Raw genomic sequence first — 23215 nt, forward strand, 5'->3', positions numbered from 1 at the left:
GCTGGGTGTGGTGGCTCACGCCTATAATCCTAACACTCCAGGAGGCCGAGACAGGTGGATTGCTTGAGCTCAAGTTTGAGACCAGCCTGAGCAAGAGCAAAACTGTGTCTCTAAAAACTAGCCAGGCATTGTGGCAGGCACCTGTAGTCCCAGCTACTCAGTGGGCTGACCAAGAGGATAGCTTGGGCCCAAGAGTTTGAGGTTGCTATGAGCTGTGATGCCATGGCATTCTACCAGGGTGACAAAGAGATATTCTATCTTGAATGAATGAATGAATGAATAAATGAATGATGAATAAATAAATCTATCTGCCTGTCTATCTTTTGTTGAGATGGCATCTCACTGTGTTGCCCAGGCTGGTCTTGAACTCCTGATCTCAAGGGATCCTCCATTATCAGCCTCCCAAAATTCTGGGATTACAGGCCTAAGCCATGGCGGCTGGCCAGGAATTTTATAATTTCTCAAATCATGAAGTACCACAGATCTTTTCAGTAATGAAAGAAAAGTAGTATTCTGAGAAATTTCATTGTCTGCCAAACAAGATGGATTTATTTGAGTAACACATAGAATTTGAACTGAAGGAAACCAATTCTCCAAGAGCTCAAGAGCAGTCCTCTCCATTGCCATCTCTTTCTCTCCACTGTATAACTATCAACTGTGTTAGGATCTATTAGAATAAAACAGCACCTTTCATCTTCCTGTTTTCACTGTTCAGTACTTTTTTTCCTTTTCTCCATATTCATATTTTTTATACCTCATCATCATAGTAGTTATCACTCAGTGATATGGACAAATTGACCTTGATCAGCAGCTTTCTCTTTATTCCCTGGTTATGATTAAAATACCTTTCTTTCATATTACAAATTTTTCTGCCACTTTCTCTAGAAAGATGTTAACTATATTCTACTTCCTAGTCGTTTTAGAGGTGAAATTAATTTTTGTCCCTGACCTACTTTACCCTTCATTTTATTTCTATACTATTTTTACATCTTTCTTTCTAAATTATAATCACGTTTGGTATGCCTGGCCAGATTTCTTCTGGGTTTGAATGCCTAGCTTGCCTGCCTTCTTTAAAATTAGTTTCCCCATGGGCGTCCAGTAGAAAGAGCATGGGCTTTGAAGTTACAAACATCTGGGTTCGAATCCTGGTTCCACAGTTACTTTCTCTGTATGACTTTGAGTAAGTTATTTAATCTCATCAAGACTCATTTACTTTATCTATAAAAATATATAGAGAGAGATAGATTATATATAAAATTGCCTCAGGAGATTTTGGGGTGTATTCTTTTTCTTTTTTTGGTTGGTGGGGTTTTTTCTTTTACGTTTTCATTTTTTTTCTTTTTTGAGAATTCTGTAAATTTTCTAATGTTTGGCACAAACTAGATGTTTAGAAATGTTAGTTCTCATCTCTCCTTCATAGTCACAACTGTAAATCTACCCTTTATCTCATTTTGGCAGTACATAATCTTTTAAAACCTTCTATTTGAAGACAGCTTTAGCAGATTTCTAGAATAGCTACTGTATGTATTGATTCTTACAAACTTGAACAATTTTATACTCGTCTTTGGAATTTCTTTTGAATTGCCGCTTTTATCTCATCTATGTTCTTTTTTTTCCTTTACAATAGAAAATAATCTGACCTATTTTCTGAAATTCTTGTTGTTTATTGTAGGGTGGTTCTAGATTACATAGAATTTTAATAGCCTATTTGAACTACTATTAACATAGCCAGAAATGTGAATGGAAGTGAATTAATCTAACTTTCTTAATACTATTTACTTAAAAAATGAGGGTGTGATGGGATGTTGCTGAGAAATAATCTGTTTGTGAGTAGTTAAAGGGGTCTTTGTCCACCCCTGTTTTTTCGAACATTGTTACAAGGCAGTTGACTCTCATATACCTGGCAATTTTAATCTCAGAATGGATATGATTGATGAAGAAGTGCTGTACAGTGGCTTTTGCTGGCCCATGGCTTAACTGTGCGTGTCCCCAGTTTATCTGCGTAGGGAGAGCCAATGAATAAGGCTTGGATTTTAAAGAATTGTCAGTACGGCTTGTCATATGCCGGACTTTTCAGACCGTTATAGTACTTGCACTCACATCTTTTGTGGTATTACCTGCTGTCCTTCCTACTTTCTCTCCTTTTCATAATTGTCTATTAGAAGGAGCAAGGCCAGTTCTTCACAGCTCTATCTTCCAAGAGCTATTAAATCAGAAATAGAATATCTCTTAATTGGTTTCAATCCGTTTCTGTAATTAGAGATATCAGTGACATAGGGGGAAAAAAGAAACAAAAAGAGACAGTGGAAGAGCCAATTCTAGATTGAGATGTAAAAGAAGGAATCAAACGTGCATGAGATCTTTGGATCCTCATTTTAACACATAAGCTATTGGCATTTAATTACGAATGATGTATTGGATGATAAATTAATTTTGATTCTTTGCTAGTTGTGATAATGAGATTCTGATTATGTCCGTATCCACAGAATTTAGAGAGGTGTGCTAAAATATATAGGGGTGAAATGATGTTTCATTTTTGCTTTAACAAAAAACAGGGGAAAAAGAGATAGGTAAAGAAAGGTAGCAAAGTCTTGATAATTGTTGGATCTTGGTGCTGGGTATATGGATTTCATTGTCTTATTTTACTTGTTTTTATTTTCCACAACAAAATTATTTTTAAAGCAGTAGACTCTGTTTATCTTACTGAAGAAGAAAGGGCATCACCAAGTCTTACTGAGCAGATCACGTAATTATCTCTACTTGATTACCCATATAAACCAAAACATAGTCATTATTTCTACATAGAGTCAGAATGACTTTTGATTCTTTTTCCAAAGGTTAACTCCTGCTGTCCTTTCGTCTAGCCATGTGCTAATTGCAAACAGAACTTTTAAGAAGAGTTCCATATAGTAGGCTCATTAACATCTGGAATTCTTTCCTTTTACTCATCTGACAGCTTGATCTTCCTGCTCCCACTACTCTCTTCTCATGATTTTTTGTGTATTTCATGTTCTATATGTGATCTTAAGTTTTCAAGTTACCAGATTTTTCTCAGTTATCTGATGACTCTGTGTACTGGTATAATAAATGATTATGGGGAGTTATATATACTTTCTAATTTTTATATTATTGATGTAGTACAATTTATAGCAAGAAGGAAAAACTGGTCATTTGGGGATTAAGGATTATGTATTTGTACTATTTTAATTTTAAATAATTTTAAATGTTAGACAGTGTTTATAAAGGTTTTCTTTAAGTTCACCAAACTAAAAAGTATATTGCCTTTTATCCATAATTGTCTGACACTTCTCTAAGATGTGAACTGTGTAAGATGTGTTACGTTGTGCATGGCCAGGGAAGGCAAATCAGAACTCACAGTTGGCCTGCAGTAATCTGTTTATGTGTAACAACTTTTTGATTCTTTTTAGAATCAAGATTTGTTTGCTACATCACAAAATAAGGAATTTGATCCCCTTGGTCCTTTGCCACATGGATGGGGTAAGTAATTGAATTCTTTTCTGTCATTATTTTTAGTCTGTGTTTTAAAAATTTATTTATTTGGGTGGCGCCTGTGGCTCAAAGGGGTAGGGCGCTGGCCCCATATGCTGGAGGTGGTGGGTTCAAATCCAGCCCCAGCCAAAAAAAACTGCAAAAAAATAAAAATAAAATAAAAATTTATTTATTTTTCAGTTCTGTTATGTAAAAAATCAAATATTTATAGACAATACTCTGTGTTTGAGTATCTGGGAAGAGTTTTGGCTATGTCAGTTTAATTCAGAGTGCTTAATAGGCATTAAATTCTCCAAACATTCTACATTAACTCTTTTATTACAAAACACTTTTATTGTAAGTTAGAATTATTTTAAAAATATTGATCATTCAGCAATAAAAAGGAAATAGACTATTAATACAGTAATCTAGGTAAACCTCAAGGGATTATGCTTAATGAAGAAAATCAATCACAAAAGATTACAATACTATATGATTCAGTTTATGTAACATTCTCAAAAGGATAAAACCATACAGATTAGTAATTGTCAGGAGACAGTGTATGTGGGAGGGGAGTGCAAATGTAAGAGGTAACATGGGGTTCTTATGTGATTATGGAATGGTTCTATATCTTGCTTGTAGGATGATCACATCAAGCTGTACATGGCACAGATGTGCATAGAAGCTTATATTCACATAAATTCAGCTTTGTAAAATAAAAATTACAGTGTATGGTGCCCCATACACAGCTATGATTTAATAATAAAAAAATAAATAAAATAAAAATTAAACAATGTTTGTAGTTAACGTGAATGGACCAGTGTCATTTCATGGTTTCAGTATAAGGCCATGTACAGTGTAACATATAACTATAGAAGATGTTATCTTTGAAATAAACTGTTTCAAGGGTACATGAGACTCTGTATAGTTTTTGTAATGTCCTGTCAATAATAATCATTTCAAAATAAATAGATTAACAAATTGTGATCACATTGGTTCTTTTAGAACATAGTTCAGAGTTTAGGTAAATTGCCATTATCTAACCATTATTATAGAACCATTAAAGGAAAACTTGTGAGAGATGCCCTACATCATGAAGCACATGAGTGTGTGTTCTGTTATTGAGTATATTGGGTACCTTAGTTATTAAAGTTTTGTTACTAAACTTTAAAATGGACCTACACTATCAGGTTCTGTTATATAGTTTTATGTGATAGTCATAGTTCTGTAGCCAGTTTCCAGAATAAAGACATCAATATAGAAACAGTTTTGCATGGAAGCAAAGGAGAATATAGAGTATGGAAAACAGCAAAATAAAGGCAATTATGGGACCACATAGAGTTTTATCTTAAAAAACTGAAGACATTTCCTAATACTATAGTAAATTCAGAAAGTGATATTTCTATTATGTCTAGTCTTGTGAGGAAACATTTGTACCAAGATAGATTGCTCTAACACTACTGAGTAATGAAGAAAGCAATTGATTATAGAGGCTAGAGAACCAAGAATGCTTTTGGTTCAACAATATAGTTTAATGGGGCTTTGTATAGCTGGTTTACTCATCAAGTATATTTTCTCGTTTTCATAGTTACTATGAAAGAATACATAGAACAACAAGAAGCTTCTGGTTTTTACTGTTTTTTTTTTTTTTTTTTGGCTGGGGCTGGGTTTGAACCTGCCACCTCTGGCATATGGCGCCTGCGCCCTACTCCCTTTAAGCCACAGGCGCCGCCCTACTGTTTTATTCATCAAGTCAAAGTGTTCTGATGTGCATTCAGGTTTGATGTTCAGTACTTTAAGTATTGTTTATCATGTGATTTTCAATGAAGTTCTTCTTCTCATTAAGTAGATGAGCCTTTAGTTTGTATGTTCACCTTTGAAATTTTCTATTTTTCATAGCTTTGTCCAAAAAATACTGATATGAGCAGTGTATACATAGAACATAAATGGGAAAATTTGCTATTAATTTTGTCTTGCTTCAGGTTAGCTTTTGAAAGGAAAATCTCTGGCCCTAAAATTTAAACTTACATGGCAGATAAAAGGTAGACATATGCTCAGCTCTGCACTTAGGATATTAATTTCAGGTTACAAAAATTATCTTTAAAAATGATTTGAATAAAAAGGACAATTCTAGATTCTACAGATAAATTAACATTTTTATTTTATTTATTGTTCATTTATTTATTTGATACACAGTCTTACTCTGTTACCCTGAGTAGAGTGCTGTGGCATCATAGGTCACAGCAACTTCAAATTCTTGGGCTCAAGAGTTGCTATTGCCTCAACCTCCCGAGTAGTTGGGACTATAGGCACCCCCTATGATACCCAGCTGGTTTTTCTATTTTTAGTAGAGATAGGGTCTTTCTTTTGCTTAGGCTGGAATTAAAATTTTTTAATTTAATGCAACTGCCAAGGCATGAATTGACCTTCCTGGTGTATAACAAGTGCAAGCCATAGCACTATGGCTTGTTATTTGTGTTTTAGGTACAGCCTTAAAGTTGGTGACATGTTCCTGCACCCAACAATGCCTTGACCAGCAAAGCCTATGTTAAAATATTCAGTGTGTGTCATGAGATACACAGTTTTGTTTTTCTGTATATTAATGCATACTTGGAGTTTTTTTTTCATTTTAGGCTCAGCTGATGTAGAAAGTAGCTGAGATGTTGGGAGTGGGTTTGTAATACCAGTAAGTATATCCAATATAACCCATACCATCACTGCTTCTTGAAATCTTGGAATCAAAGCCAGAAATATAACTGTTACCAGATTCTATCTTGATAAGGCTGTCATTTGGTCTAAGACTCATCCTTTAATATCATGCTAAGTAAAGATTCAAAAATTTAAGTAAGTGTTATTTAAAAAATAGGTATCAACTTTTTAAACCATAAAAGTAAAAATTAACCTCGTCAACATAGCTCAACTTTAACTTTGATTGAAAATTAAAATTACTGATTCTTAGAAACTATGCTTTTTAAACAGTTTAAACCTGTTCTGTGATACATCAGTTACTCATTTTGAGACATGTTGACCAAATAAGAAAGTTTAGATAGAGTCTTATCTTTTGAAAATTAATTAGTAATGGAGTAGAAATGTCAATAGTTCAAAGATAGCAGAAGTAAATACAGAAATGTCAAAGTGGTTTGATTTGGTTATTAAAAGAGAAAATGATATTCACATCTTCAAAACCTTAATAGAGAAAGCTCAGGAAAGTGGGAAATTTTATAGAATGGACACAAGAAAACAAGGAGAATCCTAAAGCAAAGGGCAGGTGAGAAATAAGTAATAGCTTTAGATGCAGTAATTAGAGAACTTAGCCCTGCTGCCCAGCCTTGTATTAGAAAGCTATAATAGGCTGGGTGCCCGTAGCTCAAGTGGCTAGGGCGCCAGCCACATACACCGGAGCTGGCAGGTTCAAATCCAGCCCAGGCCCAAACAACAATGACGACTACAACTCCCCCCATACCCAGAAAATAGCCGGACGTTATGGCGGGCGCCTGTAATCCCAGATACTTGGGAGGCTGAGGCAAAAGAATTACTTAAGTCCAAGAGTTGGAGGTTGCTGTGAGCTGTGACGCCACGGCATTCTACCCAGGGTGACAGCTTGAGACTCTGTCTCAAAAAAAAAAAAAAGTTACAATAGATATTTAGGATTTTGGAACAGTGTACGTTCCAAACAGGATATATTTTAAAAGAAATGATGTCTTTCCTAGTTGGACAATGCCTACCATATACTAAAGAAGCAATTAAGTTATGTTCCCTAATTATACTTTAAAAAATAAGTTTAGCTGAGCATGGTGGCTCACACTTACAATCTTAGCACTCTGGGAGACCAAGGGAGGTGGATTGTTTGACTCAGGAGTTTGAGACCAGCCTGAGCAAGAGCAAGACCCTGTCTCTACTACAAATAGAAAAACTAACTGGTCACTGTAGCAGATACCAGTAGTCCCTGCTACTTGGGAGGCTGAAGAAAGAGGATCTCTTGAGCCCAAGAGTTTGAGGTTGCTGTGAATTATGATGCCACAGCACTCTACCCAGGGCAACAGAGTAAGACTGTCTCCAAAAAAAAAAAAAAAAGAAAGAAAGAAAGAAAAAGAAATGAGTTGATGTGAAATGGAAAAAATTCCTGAATAGAGATTCAAGTTTCCATCTCATCTTAGCTACTTAATTCTGATATTTCAGATAGATCCTGTAACCTAAGTTTTCTTATCTTCAGGATAAAAATAAAATCGCCTACCCCTGGGGCTATTAAGAATTAAATAAGGTCATGTGTAAAAAGCTAAAGAACCATTAATTATCCTTGCTGCTTTTGGTTGGATTGAGCAAAAATATCCTGTGGGCAGGACATTATAGACTAAGTCTATCCAGCTTTTATGACGTGATGATACTTCTATAATTTAATAGTCAAAGGATAGGCCAGGCATGGTGGCTTACACTGTAACCCCAGAACTTTAGGAGGCTGAGGCAGGAGGATTGCTTGAGGCTAGGAGTTCAAGACCAGTCTTGGCAACACTGTGAGACCCCCGTCTCTACTGTGTGTGTGTGTGTATGTGTGTGTATGTGTATATATATATATATATATATATTTTTTTTTTTTTTTTTTTGCAGTTTTTGACCGGGGCTAGGTTTAAACCCACCGGTATATGGGGCCGGTGCCCTACTCCTTCAAGCCACAGTATTTTTTTTTTTTTAATCAGCTTGGCGTGGTTGCATGTATCTGTAGCTCAAGCTACTCAAAATGGTAAGGTGGGAAGATTGTTTGAGCCTAGGAACTCAAGCTGCAGTGAGCTATGATCATACCACTGCACTCTAGCTGGAAGACAGAGTGAGACCCCATCTCTTTAAAGAAAAAAGAAGTCAAAGAAGAAATTAAACCTTTTAAAACAATGATTTGAAAAGTATAAAATGAACAGCACAGTAAGAAACAGATTAACTCAGATCATTTTATTTTATGTTGGGAAATAAGACTATGCTAATACTTTTTTTTTTTTTTTTTTAAAGAGAAGAGGACGGACAGCAATGGAAGAGTATATTTTGTCAACCACAACACTCGAATTACACAGTGGGAAGATCCCAGAAGTCAGGGGTAAGACCTTTTAGTCACTCACTAGTGTATACATAATCTTTCAAGACTTGTACTTTATTTCTGACTCTATTGCAAAGATCAAGGTTATATGTTCTTTCGCCCCAAAGGCCTTAAACATTAATCACCTACATACTTTGGAAAGAGAAAAAAATTATATTATTTTTATATAATGGAAAACTCAAAAGTTTCTTGAATATAGGAAAAAACCTCACTGGAAAATGAGAATATATTTAATTATTCAAAATATTCAGGGTGCCCATAGCAGAGTGGTTAGGGCACTGGCCACATGCACCAGGGCTGGTGGGTTCGAACCTGGCCCAGGCCTGCTAAACAATAACAAAAAAATAGCTGGGCGTGTGGTGGGCACCTGTAATCCCATGTACTAGGGAAGCTGTGGCAAGAGAATCGCTTGAGCCCAAGAATTTGAGGTTGCTGTGAGCTATGAGCCACAAGCCACGGCACTCTACTGAGGGTGACAAAGTAAAACTCTGCCTCAAAAAAAAAAAAACCTCACTTATATACATTTATTAGTAAGAACAGATTAGTAGTTCTGAAGCAGAATATCTTAACTTGATATTACTTATTACTGGATAGAATTTAGGGTATATAACTTAGAGGGGAAAAAGATACATGTTCAATTTTACTAACCTTTACCTGAAATTTAGTATTTCTTCTATCATGAATGTAGATGACAGGCTAATATGATTAGCAGTGCATAGGACTTTGACATCAATAGAAATGGCAAGGGTTTTAAAATATTCTGTGGTTGTTGCCAGTATCTGAAAATGTTGTTTCTGTACATCACTGCAAAAAACTTGCTAGTTAGGCATTAATAAAGAGACATTATCATAAGATGGTCTTTTTAATGTTTTGATATCTTTTTACATGTAATTGCTTATCTCTAATATTAATGTAATAGTATGTATATTATTTTGCTAGGGCCACCTTAACAAAGTACCATAAATGAGTGGCTTAAACAAAAGAAATTTATTGTCTCACAGTTCTGGAGGCTACAAGTTTGAGATTGAGGTGTCAACAGAGCCATGCTCCCTCTGAAAGCAATAGGGAATTGTCCCAAGGCCTTTCTCCTAGCTTTTTATAGTTGGCTTACGGCAGCATAGCCTCCAGACTTCACGTGGTATTCTTCACAAATGTGTATTTGTGTCTACATTTCTTTTATAAGGACATCAGTCCTGTAGGATTAGTGGCCCATCAAACTTCAGTATGACCTCATCTTAACTAATGTATCTGCTGTGGCTGTTTCCAAATAAGAAGATCACATTCTCAGGTAGTGGGTGCCAGGATTTAAACATATGCATCTGGGGAGAGGATACAGTTCAACTCATAGCAGTCTGTAATGCTATGCTTTTATTGGACTACCAGAACATTCTTTTCTGCAAGGATTTGACAGGCTATACAGTCAGAGGCGTAGTCTTCCGTAAGACTGTCCTTTACTTCAGACATCAGCCACCACTCATTTCAGACCAACTGCCTATAATTTTGATGATCCTTACAACCACTTTCGGGTATGATAATTCACGAGAAATATCCAGAACGTACTGAAACCTGTTATAAAATTGCATTTATTATAGAGAAAGGGTACAAATTAGAACCAACAGAAGGAACAGATGTATAGGGCAGAGTCTGGGAGGATTTCAAATACCCATCATTGTTGTGGGACAGTAAACATCAATGTTGAGTAATGGTCAAGCAGCGAAGTCTCTGATATCCATAGTTTTCGTGGTATTTAATCACTACTTACTGCCTTCTTGGCTACCTTTTATCTCAAGCCCCTACTGGTTATTTGTCGGCTGACCTTTAGTCTCTAGTTTCTCCAGAAGTTGGAACTTCCGTGGCATGTCCCAAAGCTTCTATCATAAATCATGCCATTGACTGTCTAGTAATCAAACCCCCCCGGCAAACTCCTAATAGGCAGGACATTCTAGGGACTTAAAGATACTACCTAGTAGCTAAGGGGCAAAAGCCAGCCTCTCTTGGTATCATTAATTTTTCTTTTTTTTAAATTTTATTTTATTTATAATCAGCAGTTTATTATTTTGAAGTCAATCTCATAAACACGGACATAGTGACTTTACAAATTCTCTTAACAAAAGTTCTTATATCCTGATCCTAAAGCATCTTGTAATAGATTACAGTAAAAACAGTGTTAAGGAAAAAAGGTCTCCCGGTGATAGAAAACTTAAGAAAACAAAAAGCATTCCTATAAAGTTAACAATAAACACTGTAAAAAAGGCACCCCTCCCTTTTATTTTAAAAAAAAATCACCAGCTCAAGTAATTTGTCAACTAATAAAAAGCATACATGAAGTAAAATATTAATTTTTAAAATATCTGATACCAAAATTCATTAATTTTTCACTACATATCTTCCATGGCTCAAACATTGTAGTAAATTCTGTTATTAATCAGAAAGTATTCTTTAAGGTTTAATATATCTATTTCTTGCTGCCAACAAATGACAGTGCTTTTTATGAAGTTATTGTATTTAACTTAAATTTATTCAATATCCAAAAAAAAAAAGAATTTCAGGGTGGCGCCTGTGGCTCAGTGAGTAGGGCGCCAGCCCCATATACCGAGGGTGGTGGGTTTGAACCCGGCCCCGGCCAAACTGCAACAAAAAATAGCTGTGCATTGTGGTGGGCACCTATAGTCCCAACTACTCGGGAGGCTGAGGCAAGAGAATCGCCTAAGCCCAAGAGCTAGAGGTTGCTGTGAGCTGTGACGCCGCAGTACTGTACCGAGGGCAACAAAGTGAGACTCTGTCTCTAAAAAAAAAGAAAGAAAGAATTTCTTTTTTTTTTGAATAGCATAAGTTTATTGGTAAATACATGGTTTCAATGGCAGTAATAAATTCACCTGAACAGGGGACAATAATCAAGTCAGAAGAATAAATTTTTGCTAATCACCAGAAAATCTGTGTCCATTAGGGCTGTCACGTAGAAATCCAAAATCATTGAGAGGCCAAATCTTAAAGGAGATCCGTCCTCTTATTAGTCCATATGGAATAGGTCCATAGTACCTCGAATCTGTAGAATTCTGTAGATTGTCACCTTCTAACCAAACATGACCTGTTGGCACCTTTGGATACTATAGAAATGTCGACTAAGATTTTCTGCAAAGACAGTATCTGAATTTTTAATTGTAGGCTCCACTGATGGTCCAGAACACATAACAACACCACCAATGTATTCAAAAGCACAATGAGCTATACAGTCGTACTGAATAGTATAGCCAATAAGTCGAAAGGTTTTTCCCAGAATACCACGAAGCATAGTTCTATGTAGACTCTGCCACCATTGGCCATAGGTCTGTTCTACAAAACATTCAATTTTTAGAGAAGTTGCAGGGCTTCAAGAAAAAAAAATCTAAAGCATGTCTCAAAGCATATGTGGGTGAGCCATGATTTCAGATTCCTGAGCCCGGCTGAAGTTGGCCGTCCTTACGAAAGAAAGAATTTCAAAGGTAGCATTTTTTTTTTTTTTTTTTTTGTAGAGACAGAGTCTCACTGTACCACCCTTAGGTAGAGTGCCATGACGTCACACAGCTCACAGCAACCTCTAACTCTTGGGCTTATGTGATTCTCTTGCCTCAGCCTCCCGAGCTGCTGCATTTTTAATTCTTTAAAATTCCATGGCTTGACCCCTGAAGCATAGTGGTTACGGTGCCAGCCACATATACCGAGGGGTGGGGGATTCGAACCTGGTCCAGGTCACCTAAACAACTGCAACAAAAAAATAGCCAGGTCTCAGTGCCTGTGGCTCAAGTGGCTAAGATGCCAGCATATACCCCCTAAGCTGGCAGGTTCAAATCCAGCCTGGGCCTGCCAAACAACGACGGCTGCAACCAAAAAAATAGCCGGGCGTTGTGGCAGACACCTATAGTCCTCCCTGCTACTTGGGAGGCAGAGGCAGGAGACTAGCTTGAGCCCAGGAGTTGGAGGTTGCTGTGAGCTGTGATGCCATGGCACTCTACCCAGGGTGACAGCTTGAGGCTCTGTCTCATAAAAAAAAAAAAAAGAAAAAGAAAAGCTGAGCATTCTGGCGGGTGCCTGTAGTCCCAGCTACTTGGGAGGCTGAGCCAAGAGAATCTCTTAAGCCCAAGAGTTTGAGGTTGCTGTGAGCTATGATGCAACGGCACTCTACTGGGCTTTTTTGTTTGTTTCTTTTTTTGAGACAGAGTCTCAAGCTGTTGCCCTGGGTAGAGTGCTGTGGCATTATAGCTCACGGCAACCTCAAACTCTTGGGCTCAAGCAATTCTCTTGTGTTAGCCTCCTATGTAACTGAGACTACAGGCTAGCTGGGACAATAGGTGCCTGCCACAATGGGGGCAGTTGTCATTTTGTAGCAGTTGTTATTGTTGTTCAAACCCTCCATCCTTGGTGTATGTGGCCAGTGCCCTACCCACTGTGCTATGGGCTCTGCCAATGCTAAATATTTTTAACCTTTTGACATAATATAGAAAGTATGATTCTAGGCAATGATTCTCAGCCCTTTGTTCTTCTTAAGAACACTTCAGGAAAGTGACACTGTCAGTGGTAACAGTGACTCTCTATAGCAGTGAACCTAAATGCCTCCCTTCCCTCCCATTCTTCCTCTCTGATGTAAATTTGAACATTTGCATTGTTTTCTCTCATATCAAACCCTTCAGATGAAAATACTGAAGCTGTAAAATAGAAAAAAATGAACTGGCACATGATTATACCTAACCATCTAAAAAGCCCGGCTGCCGTTATATCAAAATACACAAAGACAACAAAGGGAGGATTCAGTAGTTCCCTATTCATGCTTCATTTACTTTTTTAAAATTATTTATTATTTTTTTTTTTGAGACATAGTCTTACTATGTTACTCTCAGTAGAGTGCTATAATGTCACAGCTCACAGCAACCTCCAATTCTTGGGCTCAAGCAATTCTCTTGCCTTAGCCTCTAAGTAGCTGGGACTATAGGTGCTCATCAGCTATTTTTTTGTTGTAGTCGTCGTCGTTTAGCAGCCCTGAGCTGGATTTGAACCCGCCAGCCCCAGTGTATGTGGCCAGTGCCCTGTCCACTGAGAGTCAAGTGGCCTTATTTCCTTTTTTTTGAGATAGAGTCTTACTCTTTTGCCCAGGTTAGAATGGTATAGTGTCAGCCTAGCTCATAGCAACCTCAAACTCATTGAGTCATGCATTCCTCTTGCCTCTGCCTCCTGAGAAGCAGACTATAGGTACCTACCATACTGCCTGGCAATTTTTTTTTCTTTTTGGTCTGTGTGATTTGGTCACATGGGTCAAGTGAATCACCTACTCAGTCAATTTGCATTGAACTGAGGGACCCAGGGAGGTCAACACCAGCAAACACTCCATAAGAAGAAACAAAGGTGTGGACCCTCCTAACATTCCTCACTAGCTTTAATTGCAATCTCAGGCATAAGAAAATACAGCACAGTGGCAAGCTTCAAAGAGAGAATAAAGGTTACAAAGCAAGTAGTTTTTCTTTAGCTGCATGCTTGAACTCCTAATACAGCCTGTTTATTGTACTTCTATCTTGCCTTAATCTTATCACTGCTAATATATGACTTAGAGCTGAGACAGTTTGCTATATCTAGTAAGTATTGTTTCAGTACTCATGGTCAGCAGTGATTCTTGGCTTTTTCCCAGATTGCTCTGTCCTTAGTGCCTAGCACTTTTAACCTTATGCTTATCCTACAGTTTTTCAATTTTTATTAGAGATGGTATCTTGCTCTTGCTCATGCTAGTTTTGAACTTCTGAGTTCAGGCAATCCTCCATCCTTGGCCTCCCAGAGTGCTAGGATTACACACATGTGCTATTGCTCTAGGCTCATTCTTTTATAATATAATGAAACTGTAAAAATTTCTAGGCTCACTTATAAGTGGTTTTGAATATTTATGCTAATGCCTGAATTATTTTAATATGTGAAAAATTATAATTAAGTCTATATGTCACTATTGTTTTATAATCTAGTCCCTTTTCTTTCTTTTTTTTTTAGTAGTCAGTAAATGTTTGTTATTTTAAGAAATCACATGTAGCTATTTACAATGCTTAAAATACCATGTCATTTCAATAGCACATTATTTTAATAGGAAACTGTATACCTGGGAGTTGTCACTGATTCTTTTTACCCCATTACAAGTCTCATCCATTCCACTTCGGTTATTTCTGCAATCAGTCCTTCTCTCTTCTACACCATCTTATGACGGCTGTCTTTATTTCTCACAGGAGACAAATATGAAGGGAAAACATTAATTTGTTATACACTTTAATTTCAACAACTAGGTCAGAGATGTTAGTTTGTGACTAAGAGGTGGGGAGTCCCAGAAATTTGAGGAAAAACAAACACAACTATATTTTGGTGGCCTTTAAAGCCCATACATTAAAATGTCTTAAAAAACCAAACAAACACAAAAAACAAAAAGGACAGGGTCTTGCTCTGTCTGTCACTCAGACTGTAGAGCAGTGGCACAATTACAGCTCACTGTACCCTTGAACTCCTGGGATCAAGTGATCTTCCTGACTCAGTCTCCTGAGCAGCTGGACTACATGTGCATGCCATCAAGCCTGGCTAATTTTCAGGCTGCTTCAGATTTTACTGTATCTAGTGAAGTACATGGAAGTGAAGCATTAATAATCTGACAGATTACACAATTTCTAATTAAAATTTTGAGTAGCAACACTTTCTGAAAAGACCACCAGATGTGTTATACACAAATATATCCCTAAATAGATGAATAAATTGAACAAATAAACTTCTGTACTATATTTTCATTTGAACATTAATTTCATTAATTTAATTCAAATTTCATTTGAACATTAATGAAATGTCTCATTTTAGACATTTCATTAATGTTCAAATGAAAATACAGTACAGAAGTCTATCAGAAACTGAATAAATAAACGAAAAGCCCAAGTGGCCTCAGTACTACCCTTCAACTAAATAAAACTACCTAGTCACCTAGCAGTTACTGTACTTCTTCAAAACTGCACTGAAACAGTGATATGCAATGGAAATGGCTATATCATGAAGGGGATACAGAGTGACCAACAGTCCAGCTTTAAGCACTGCAAGTCTTGTGTCTCAGGAAATCCTGAGTCCTGAAGGTTGACCATTCCAGACGAAATACATCTTGATACAAATTTGCTTCTCTCATGTTTCAAAAATATGAAAGATGAACAAAACATACTTGCTCTCAAGCTTACAGTTTTGTAGGAAAATGTAAGACATAAAAATATAAAAATATTGTGAGAAGCACAAATACTATAGGAATTCAGAATCATCGGGAACAGATCTATGAAGAAGGTGGCAAATCATGAAAAGTTACAGCATTTCAACAGCAAAGAACATACCAGGAATAAGAACAGGAGAGCAATGGCACAACAGGCAGCATACCTTGAGAACAGCAGAAAGCAGCCTGACTAAATCACAAGGCACAAAGGAATAGGAAAATGAAAACAGCAAGGGCATCCACAGTTAAGATCTCTTAAGTATCAGTCCAAAGCTTTGACTCATTTAGTAAACAAAAGTGTCCTACATTTTGAAGAGAAGCATATCAATGTTGAGAAAACTAAAAGTACTTTTAAATTAACAAAAGGAGTACTATGGTGGGGTGGGGGGGGGGTAGGGGGGTGCCTCATGCCTGTAACCCTAGCACTCTTGGAAGGCCAAGGCAGGAGGATCTCTTGAGCTCAGGAGTTCAAGTCTTTTTTTTTTTTTTTGAGACAGAGCCTCAAGCTTTTGCCCTGGGTAGAGTGCTATGGCATTGCAGCTCACAGCAACCTCCAACTCCTGGGCTCAAGCGATTCTCCTGCCTCCACCTCCCAAGTAGCTGGGATTATAGGCGCCCGCCACGACTCCTGGCTATTTTTTGGTTGCAGCCGTCATTGTTTGGCGGGCCTGGGCTGGATTCGAACCCGCCAGCTCAGGTGTATGTGGCTGGCACCTTAGCTGCTTGAGCCACAGGCGCTGAGCCTCTAGTCCCTTTTCTAAACCTCATGTAATACTTGCAAGGCGGCAAGTTGCTACCAAATATGCAAACTGAAATATGTTATAAACAATGTGCTAACAGTATATAGGAAATACTGAAGAGACACGAGGAGAGTGATCAATCTGTAGTAGCAATGGGAGTAATAGTAACTATAATTTGGGATTTTTTTTTTTTTTTGGAAGTTCATTTACTTTGTTTTAGTTAATTTTATTTCAGATTAATATGAGGGTACAATTAGGTTACATTGTTTGCATTTATTAGGCAAAATTCAAGTTGTAGTTGAGGCCTTGACCCAGGAGATTATGCTGTATATACTTCCATTGTGCCCAGTTAGGTAAGAGCTTACCAATCCCACTTCTCTTTCCTCGTTCCTTTCCTTCCTCTCCTTCCCCCTCACTTGAATTTAATCATGTTTCTTGTGCGGGTGTGTAGTTGTTTGTCTGTTGGTCTCAGTATTGAGTACACTGGATACTTGCTTTTTCATGCTTGTGATATTTTACAAAAAAGAATGTACTGTGTACTTTTTACTTGTCACATATAGTCCTCATCTTATTGCATAGACATTATTATCTCCCATTTTACCGATAAAGAAATTTAAGTTTAGAGAATTTAACTGGCTTGCCTAGGACCATGGAGTTTTCAAGATATAAAACTAGGTTTTAGGATGTAGATAGGAATACTTCATAAAGAACATTTTGTCAGGTATTTTGTACTAAATGTCAGGTTTGTGTTCCCTGATTCTTGGTTCCTAGTACTGAAGGATGGTTACTGGTACTGAGTCAGTGGAACAAATAAGCAGACCAAGCAGATTCAAGCAGGCAAAGTGCCAATATTTATTAAGCAAACATAGTATGTTCCAAAGAGAAAGAACATATCCATGAGTGGAAAAGACCCTGAGTTGAAAGACAGAGTATAGAAAGTATAATATACTCTTAAAGTCAGTAGAGAGTGGACTGCTCCAACAAGGAACAGCAGCCCCCCTGGGGTTATGGTCTGACCTTTTATCTTAATCCCTAACAATTTGTTAAGCTGGGGGTGAAATATTTATAAATTTTCTTAGAATTGGGAACTCTCCACCCCTTTCCTGCCTCCCATAGTTGCCATGGCATTTGTGAACTGTCTATAGTATAAATGGGCTGTGATTTTTACCATGCTAATGAGGGCAAGTCACTTGAGTGTCACCTTGTACACATGCTCTGAAGACCCTCTTTTGTGGCCTTGGCCATATCTCTACTTTGTAGACTTGCTACCTCTTTCTGGTTGGTCATCCTTGGAGACTCCCTATCATAAACCAAACATCTATTCAGTTCTTAGAGACCCCCTGGTTAAGGCATCTATTCCCCTTGAAAGTCCTCACTGGTCAATTTGTTCCTTATAGCAGACAAAGCATTTCTTTTCTTTCTTTTTTTTTTTTTTTTTTTTGGCCAGGGCTGGGTTTGAACCCACCACCTCTGGCATATGGGGCCGGCGCCCTACCCTTTGAGCCACAGGCGCTGCCGACAAAGCATTTCTTAATGCCATCTGTTCTTCTGTCTCCTTATCCCTATTTAACAATTTGATTATCCTTAGCAGAAGAAAATAGGTAGTTTGGACAAGAGGAAAGGATTCACTTGGAGGTGTGTCACATGATGTCTTCTTTAGGGAAATGTTGAGTAGTTGTATACTACAAAATCATAGGATTCATGGAAGAGTTGGAGGTTTGGGTGTAAAGATAAATCTGAAATGGAACATTTAGGGCAGAATATGTAGGCTGAGTGGATGCCATATGGAGGACTTTAGATGTTAATCGTTAGTAGTGATAGAATAATGATAGCCTTTTAAAGAGAGAACTAATGTGATAAGATCTCTATTTTAGGAAAACACTTTGTTACCAATATCAGTAGATGTATAAGAGTAGGGCCAGAGTGTGACTACAGGCAGAAAACCAGTTAGGTTGTTGTTGAGAAAGTGGAGAAGAAAATAATAAAGCCAGTGAAAGAATGGTCTTGGGGATTAAAAATAGGAATGAATATGAAGACTTCTAAAGCAGAATGGGTAGAGCTTGGTTACCATGAGATGTTTAAGGTGGGTTATTAGGCAAATGGAGAACATAGGCCAACTAGACAGAAGACTGAGTGGTTTTGTGTGTTTGTGGGATGGTGGATATCTAACATACAGCTTGAAAAGATTGGACTAAATGGTTTTCTAAAAGATTTCTGCTACCTTTATGGATAGTTTTAGTTTAGCTTGTATTTGGCAAACAAGCAACTCTTTAATATTTTCTGTTAATATTTTTTCTTATGTTTTGTAGTCAATTAAATGAAAAACCTTTACCTGAAGGCTGGGAAATGAGATTCACAGTGGATGGAATTCCATATTTTGTAGACCACAATAGAAGAACCACCACCTATATAGATCCCCGCACAGGAAAATCTGCCCTGTAAGTTTTCTAAACATTGTAGGTGAAAAGTAAAATCAGTTCCTCAGATTTTGATATAAAGATCTGAATTGCAAGAAGTGGAAGCCTTACTATTTCTTGATTTGGCTTGCTAATAAGTCTGTTCATTAAGTATTTTGTATTTCTATCTCCCTCTTGGATATTTTATTCTAGAGACTTTTCATATTTGTTATATGTTGACAGCACTAATGAAACTATTTAGAAATTATTAGTGTAGTACTGCTTACCAACTAATGCTTCACTTGTAATTTCTATTTTCTTTCATTTCCATTACTTTTTAACTTTAAAAAGTCTCATTACTTCTCTTCCCTCATTTTTGAAAAGTAACTTTTTATTGTTTAATGTTTTGGTTTTGTTGTCTGCTTTTTGTTTTCATCTTTTTTTTTTTTCTGGCAAGCATGAAACAATTTATTGAGAAGAGAAAGATAGGCTTATAAAGTAAAGAAAGCTTACAAAATAGGATACCTTCACCATAGACAGCAAACAGGCCTCCATTGCCAGGGCAAGTAGGCAGAGTGGCCTTATTTGCGATTTTTAATTATGGTAAAATATATATAACATAAAATTTCCTCTGTTAATCATTTTTGACATTATATACATTTACATTGTTGTGCAACCATTACCACCATCCATCTCTAGAACATTTTTGTCATTCCAAACTGAAACTTTATACCCACTGAACAGTAACCTCTTAGTCCATCTAGCTCTAGCCAGACCTGATAACCACTGGTCTGCTTTCTGTCTGTATGGATTTGCCTCATTTAAGTGCCTCATATTAGTGGAATCATACAATGTTTATCCTTTTGTGTCTGATTTCACTAAGCATCATGTCTACAAGGTTTATTCACTTAGCATGTATCAGAGTTTCATTCCTTTTTTAAACTGAATAACATTTTTTCCATTCTCTGTGTGTATATATGTATGTGTGTGTGTATAGATATTTGCACTGTTTCCACTTTTTGACTGCCACTTTTGCTTATATACTGAGAAGTGGAATTGCTGGATTAAATGGCAATTCTATATTTAATTTTTTGAAGAGCCACCATACTGTTTTCTATAGTGGCAACACCATTTTATAGTCCTACCAGCAGTGCAAAAGGATTCCAATTTCTCCACATCCTCAAGTTTTCATCTGTCATTTTGGGAGTTTTTTTGTTTGTTATATAATAGCCATCCTAATAGGTATGAAGTGCCATCTCATTGTAGTTTTTATTTGTATTTTTCTAATGATTTGTAATGTTGAGTATCTTTTTCCATGTGCTTCTTGGCCATTTGTATAGCTTCTTTTGAGAAGTCTTTTCAAGTCCTTTGCCCATTGGTTGTTTTTTGTTTCCTAGTTGAGTTTTAGTTTTCTGTGTATTGTGGGTATTAATATTTTCTCCTATTATGTGAGTTTTCTTTTTACTCTGAATAGTATCCTTTGATATACGAAGTTTTAAATTGTGAAGTCCAATTTGTTTGGTTTATTATTATTATTATTATTTTTTTGTTACCTGTGCTTTTAGTGTCGTATCTAAGAAATGGATTAGCTCTTACATTTAGGTCTTTAAACCACTTTGAGTTAATTTTTGCATGTGGTATTGTGTAAGGGTCCAACATTATTCTGTAAAATTAGCTACCAAATTTCCCTTATACCATTTGTTGAAAAGGCTATCCTTCCCCATTGCTTGGTCTTGGCACCCTTGTCAAAAATCCTTATGTGCAAGGGTTTATTTCTGGGGGTTCTATTCTATTCCGCTGGTCTTTAAGTCTTGTCTGTTTTTATGTGAGTACTACAGTGTTGATTATTGTAGCTTTGTAGCAAGTCTTGAAATCAGGAAATATGTGCCTTCCAACCTTGTTGTTCTTTTTCAAGGTTGTTTTGGCTATTTAAAGTCCCTTGAGATGCCATGTGAATTTTAGAATAGATTTTTCTGTTCCTGCACAAAATATCCTTGGTATTTTTTTGTATTGAATCTCTGGATTGCTTTGGTTATGACATGTGGTCATCTTAATAATAAGCCTTCCAATCCAGAAACATGGATATCTTTCTATTTATTTGTGTCTTTTAAAATTTATATCATCATACAGTTTTCAGTGTAGAAGTCTTTTACTTCCTTGGTTAAGTTAATTCCTAAGTATTTTTTTTTCTTTTTTATGCTATTGTAAATGGAAATGTTTCCTTAATTTTTTCTGTTTATTGTTCGCATATAGATAATGGAACTGGATCCTTTTTTTCTTTTTTGAGACAGAGTCTCACTGTGTTGCCTTTGGTAGAGTGCCATGGCGTCACAGCTCACAGCAACTTTAAACCCTTGGGCTTAAGCGATTCTCTTGCCTCAGCCTCCCAAGTAGCTGGGACTACAGGTGCCTGCCACAATGCCCAGCTGTTTTTTTGTTGCAATTGTCATTGTTTAGCTGGCCCGGGCCGGGTTCGAACCCAACAGTGTGGCTGGCACTGTAACCACTGTGCTACAGGCACCGAGCCAGTAGAACTGATTCTTGTGTGTTGACTTTATATACTGCTACTTTGCTGAATTTGTTTATTGTAAGTTTGGTGGCGTTTTTTTTTGTTTTTGTTTTGTTTTTTGGCGTGGAATGTTTTACTTCTTCGTTTCCAATTGGGATGCCTTTTAATACATTTTAGACTTTTTTCTTGCCTAATTGCTCTGGCTAGAATTTCTAATACTATGTTGCTAAAAATGGTGAAAGTAGGTATTCTTGTATTTTTCTGATGTTAGAGGAAAAGCTGTTAACCACTGAATGTGGTAATTGCTGCTAGATTTTCATATGTGCCCTTTATTATGTTAAGGTAGTTCTATCATTCGTAGTTTGTTGAGACTTTTTTTTTTTTTTTTGTCATGAAGGAGTATTGAATTTTGTCAAATTTTCTACACCAAAAATTCTGTTAATATTGTGTGTATTATGTTGGTTTCTCATATATTGAACCATCCATCCTTACATTCTAAGAATAAATCATACTTAGTCAAAGGGACTAATACATTAATCTTCTTAATGTGCTGCTGAGGTTTGTTTGCTAATACTTTGAGGAGGATTTCTGCATCAATGTTCATAAAGGTATGTTGGTCTATAGTTTTCTTCAGAGTCACACTCCAGGCTGGAATGTGGAGGAAGGGCAAATAATAATGAGGGGAAAAAGAAAATTTCCAGCTATCTCAGCTCTCTTTTAAAAAGAGCCTTTCTGAGGCTCAGCATCTATAGCTCAGCAACTAGAGCACCAGCCACATACACCAGGGCTGGCGGGTTCAAATCCTGCCCAGGCCTGCCAAACAACAATAACAACTACAACAGAAAAATAGCCAGGCATTGTGGTAGGCGCCTGTAGTCTTGGGAGGCTGAGGCAAGAGAATCATTTTAGCCCAAGAGCTTGAGGTTTCTGTGAGCTGAGACGCCACAGCACTCTACACAGGGCAACAACTTGAGACTCTGTCTCAAAAAAAAAAAAAAGCCTTTCTGAAAGTCTCACACACCACTTTCACTTAGAGTTTATTAGCCGGGCTTATGTCATAAGGCCACACTGAGAAATGTAGGTAGTATACTGCTCAGTTAAATGTCAAGGGTCTCATTTAGGAATAAATGAGGGAATAGATGTTGAGACAGATAGCATTCTCAGATAGAATCTCCTTTACCTCTCCCTACCCTGTTTCCCCGAAAATAAGACATCCTCCGAAAATAAGACCTACTTACAGGAAAGATAAGACGTCCCCTGAAAATAAGACCTAGCGCGTCTTTGGGAGCACACCTTAAAATAAGACACTGTCTTATTTTCGGGGAAACAGGGTATTACATTTGGCTGCATATAAAAGTAAACCCCACAACAGTGGCTTCAACAAGATCAAAATTTATTTTTATTTATTTATTTTTTTTGAGATAGTCTCACTATGTTGCCCTTGGTAGAGTGCTGTAGTGTCACAGCTCACAGCAACCTTAAACTCTTTGGCTTAAGCAATTCTCTTGCCTCAGCCTCACAAGTAGCTGGAACTACAGGTGCCTGCCACAATGCCCAGCTATTTTTTGTTGTTGTAGTTGTCATTGTTGGTTAGCAGGCTTGGGCTGGGTTCAAACCCACCAGCCTTGGTGTATGTGGCCAGCACCCTAACCACTGAGCTACAGGAGCCGAGTCTTCCCCCCCGCCCCCTTTACTTAAAAAAGTACTGGGGAAATATTTCAACGAAAGAAAAGTTATATTGGGAATATGCTGTACTTG

General features: G+C 37.1%; 1 protein-coding gene and 1 pseudogene across 8 annotated transcripts in view; one reads left to right on the forward strand and one right to left on the reverse strand.

The window, feature by feature from the left end:
- Positions 1-23215, forward strand: part of ITCH (itchy E3 ubiquitin protein ligase) — a 137648-nt gene that overhangs the window by 83070 nt on the left and 31363 nt on the right. For 5 of the 7 annotated variants that reach the window (XM_053574385.1, XM_053574380.1, XM_053574382.1 and 2 more), the window contains 3 exons: positions 3429-3498; positions 8488-8572; positions 18862-18990. In XM_053574385.1, the coding sequence (XP_053430360.1) occupies positions 3429-3498; positions 8488-8572; positions 18862-18990 (284 nt within the window). The remainder of the gene's footprint in view (positions 1-3428; positions 3499-8487; positions 8573-18861; positions 18991-23215) is intronic. The other 2 variants (XM_053574386.1, XM_053574387.1) reach the window with 2 other exon arrangements.
- LOC128573888 (mitochondrial inner membrane protease subunit 1-like) lies at positions 11390-12022 on the reverse strand (annotated as a pseudogene). Its single transcript, XR_008376566.1, has one exon. The product of XR_008376566.1 is annotated as a mitochondrial inner membrane protease subunit 1-like (transcript).

Source organism: Nycticebus coucang, chromosome 21 (assembly GCF_027406575.1).
Source record: "Nycticebus coucang isolate mNycCou1 chromosome 21, mNycCou1.pri, whole genome shotgun sequence".
NCBI lineage: Eukaryota > Metazoa > Chordata > Mammalia > Primates > Lorisidae > Nycticebus > Nycticebus coucang.